The sequence below is a fragment of the Oncorhynchus gorbuscha genome, unplaced genomic scaffold, assembly GCF_021184085.1.
Source record: "Oncorhynchus gorbuscha isolate QuinsamMale2020 ecotype Even-year unplaced genomic scaffold, OgorEven_v1.0 Un_scaffold_12882, whole genome shotgun sequence".
NCBI classification, from domain to species: Eukaryota; Metazoa; Chordata; class Actinopteri; order Salmoniformes; family Salmonidae; genus Oncorhynchus; species Oncorhynchus gorbuscha.
Window position 1 is genome coordinate 1,687 of NW_025755156.1, and position 2,992 is coordinate 4,678.

At 44.6% G+C, this 2,992-nt stretch overlaps 1 protein-coding gene across 1 annotated transcript; it reads left to right on the forward strand.

The window, feature by feature from the left end:
• Window positions 1-285: 285 nt before the first annotated feature.
• LOC124030600 (lipopolysaccharide-induced tumor necrosis factor-alpha factor homolog) lies at window positions 286-2,373 on the forward strand (the record flags this gene model as incomplete). The annotated part of the gene is made up of 2 exons (XM_046341866.1): window positions 286-397; window positions 1,665-2,373. Coding segments are annotated over 2 exons (218 nt in total), but the record flags the coding sequence as incomplete, so codon positions are not given.
• Between the last annotated feature and the right edge of the window lie 619 nt (window positions 2,374-2,992).

Sequence of the window (2,992 nt, forward strand, 5' to 3'; positions counted from 1 at the left end):
CCCAGGTGGTGGTTCTGACCAGTTCTATCTGGTTCTAACCAGTATTCTCCTCCCTCTGCAGTAACCCAGGTGGTGGTTCTGACCAGTTCTATCTGGTTCTAACCAGTATTCTCCTCCCTCTGCAGTAACCCAGGTGGTGGTTCTGACCAGTTCTATCTGGTTCTAACCAGTATTCTCCTCTCCCTACAGTAACCCAGGTGGTGGTTCTGACCAGTTCTATCTGGTTCAACCAGTATTCTCCTCCCTCTGCAGTAACCCAGGTGGTGGTACAGCAGCGCTGCTAAGAGACGACCGGCCAGATAACGTGTCCCCACTGTCAGGTCCCGGTTCTGACAGAGACCACACACACCCCTGGACTGTTCACCTGGCTCATCTTTGGAGCCCTCTTCTGCTTCCTGTGAGTTGACACACACACGGGCCGACACACATACACATGCACATACAGGAATACACACATACACATGCACATACAGGAATACACACATACACATGCACATACAGGAATACACATGCACATACAGGAATACACACACACACATGCACATACAGGAATACACACATACACATGCACATACAGGAATACACACACACACACACATGCACATACAGGAATACACACACACACATACACACATGCACATACAGGAATACACACATACACATGCACATACAGGAATACACACATACACATGCACATACAGGAATACACACACACACATGCACATACAGGAATACACACATACACATGCACATACAGGAATACACACACACACATGCACATACAGGAATACACACATACACATGCACATACAGGAATACACACATACACATGCACATACAGGAATACACACATACACATGCACATACAGGAATACACACATACACATGCACATACAGGAATACACACACACACATGCACATACAGGAATACACACATACACATGCACATACAGGAATACACACATACACATGCACATACAGGAATACACACACACACACATGCACATACAGGAATACACACATACACATGCACATACAGGAATACACACATACACATGCACATACAGGAATACACACACACACATGCACATACAGGAATACACACATACACATGCACATACAGGAATACACACACACATGCACATACAGGAATACACACATACACATGCACATACAGGAATACACACATACACATGCACATACAGGAATACACACACACACATGCACATACAGGAATACACACATACACATGCACATACAGGAATACACACATACACATGCACATACAGGAATACATACATACACATGCACATACAGGAATACACACATACACATGTACATACAGGAATACATTACATTACATTTAAGTCATTTAGCAGACGCTCTTATCCAGAGCGACACACATGTACATACAGGAATACACAGCTTTTTTGTTGTTGAAGCTTTTATTCTCTCACACACTGAATATCCTCTCTCTCTCTTTGTCCCCCCCTCTCTCTCTCTCTTTGTCCCCCACCCCCTCTCTCTCTCTCTCTCTCTCTCTCTCTCTCTCTCTCTCTGTCCCCCCCTCTCTCTCTCTTTGTCCCCTCCCCTTTGTCCCCTCTTTCTCTCTCTCTTTGCCCCCCACCGCCCACCTCTCTCTCTTTGTCCCCCCCTCTCTCTAGGTGCATGATATTCTCTTGTCTTCCGTTCTGTGTTGAGTCCTGTCAGGACGTAGAACACCGCTGCCCCAACTGCAAGACAGTGATCCACATCCACAAACGCATGTGAACAGACCAAGATGAGACACCTGCCACAAAGTGATCCACATCCACAAACGCATGTGAACAGACCAAGATGAGACACCTGCCACAAAGTGATCCTTACCTATATGAATCTATTCCAGTAGTGTAGATCCTCTGAGGGAAACTGCAAACCCAGTTTAATGCACCAGGATTGGAAAGACAATGGGCTCCTACTGTCTGTCGCTGAAATCACTGCTGCAGTACCAGCTTTTCATCTACTGGGAAGGTGTGACAGGGTATTATTATAGTCGTCATTTACTATATCGTAAAAATTCATGAAATCAAAATGTGCTTCTTGGTCTTAATTTCAGGTTAAGGTTAGGTATTATGGTCAGCAGTGTGGTTATATTTGATGACTTTGTGGCTGTGCCAGCTAGTGACCCCTCTACAGAGCTGCCTCCAGGGCAAGATTCATGCCAATAAATGCCGACCTGCCCCTAATCAGGGGGAACAGGTTAAAGAGTAGACAGACAGACACATGTACGTGCCAAGACCACGTTTAATAGGTTTTATACTGATTGTAAATGAAGCTTTTCAATTAACACAGAACGTATTGTTCTTTGCAATGAATAAAAGTCAAGTTTATTGATTGGTTGTTTACTTTAAATGGTTTTAATAATCTCAATAATAATGGTCATTGTATTATTATTTTCAGAAACACATACTCACACATTCCACATGGTGGTGCTATTCCACATGAACCACACCACCTCCAAACCACCTGTAGTGGTGTTAATGATGTAGCTGGATTGGACTGGACTGATCTGGGCCTGTATTCACTAAGAGTCTCAGAGTAGAAGAGCTGGACTGATCTGGGCCTTTATTCACTAAGAGTCTCAGAGTAGAAGAGCTGGACTGGGCCTTTATTCACTAAGAGTCTCAGAGTAGAAGAGCTGGACTGGGCCTTTATTCACTAAGAGTCTCAGAGTAGAAGAGCTGGACTGGGTCTGTATTCACTAAGAGTCTCAGAGTAGAAGAGCTGGACTGGGCCTTTATTCACTAAGAGTCTCAGAGTAGAAGAGCTGGACTGGGCCTTTATTCACTAAGAGTCTCAGAGTAGAAGAGCTGGACTGGGCCTTTATTCACTAAGAGTCTCAGAGTAGAAGAGCTGGACTGATCTGGGCCTGTATTCACTAAGAGTCTCAGAGTAGAAGAGCTGGACTGATCTGGGCCTTTATTCACTAAGAGTCTCAGAGTAGAAGAGCTGG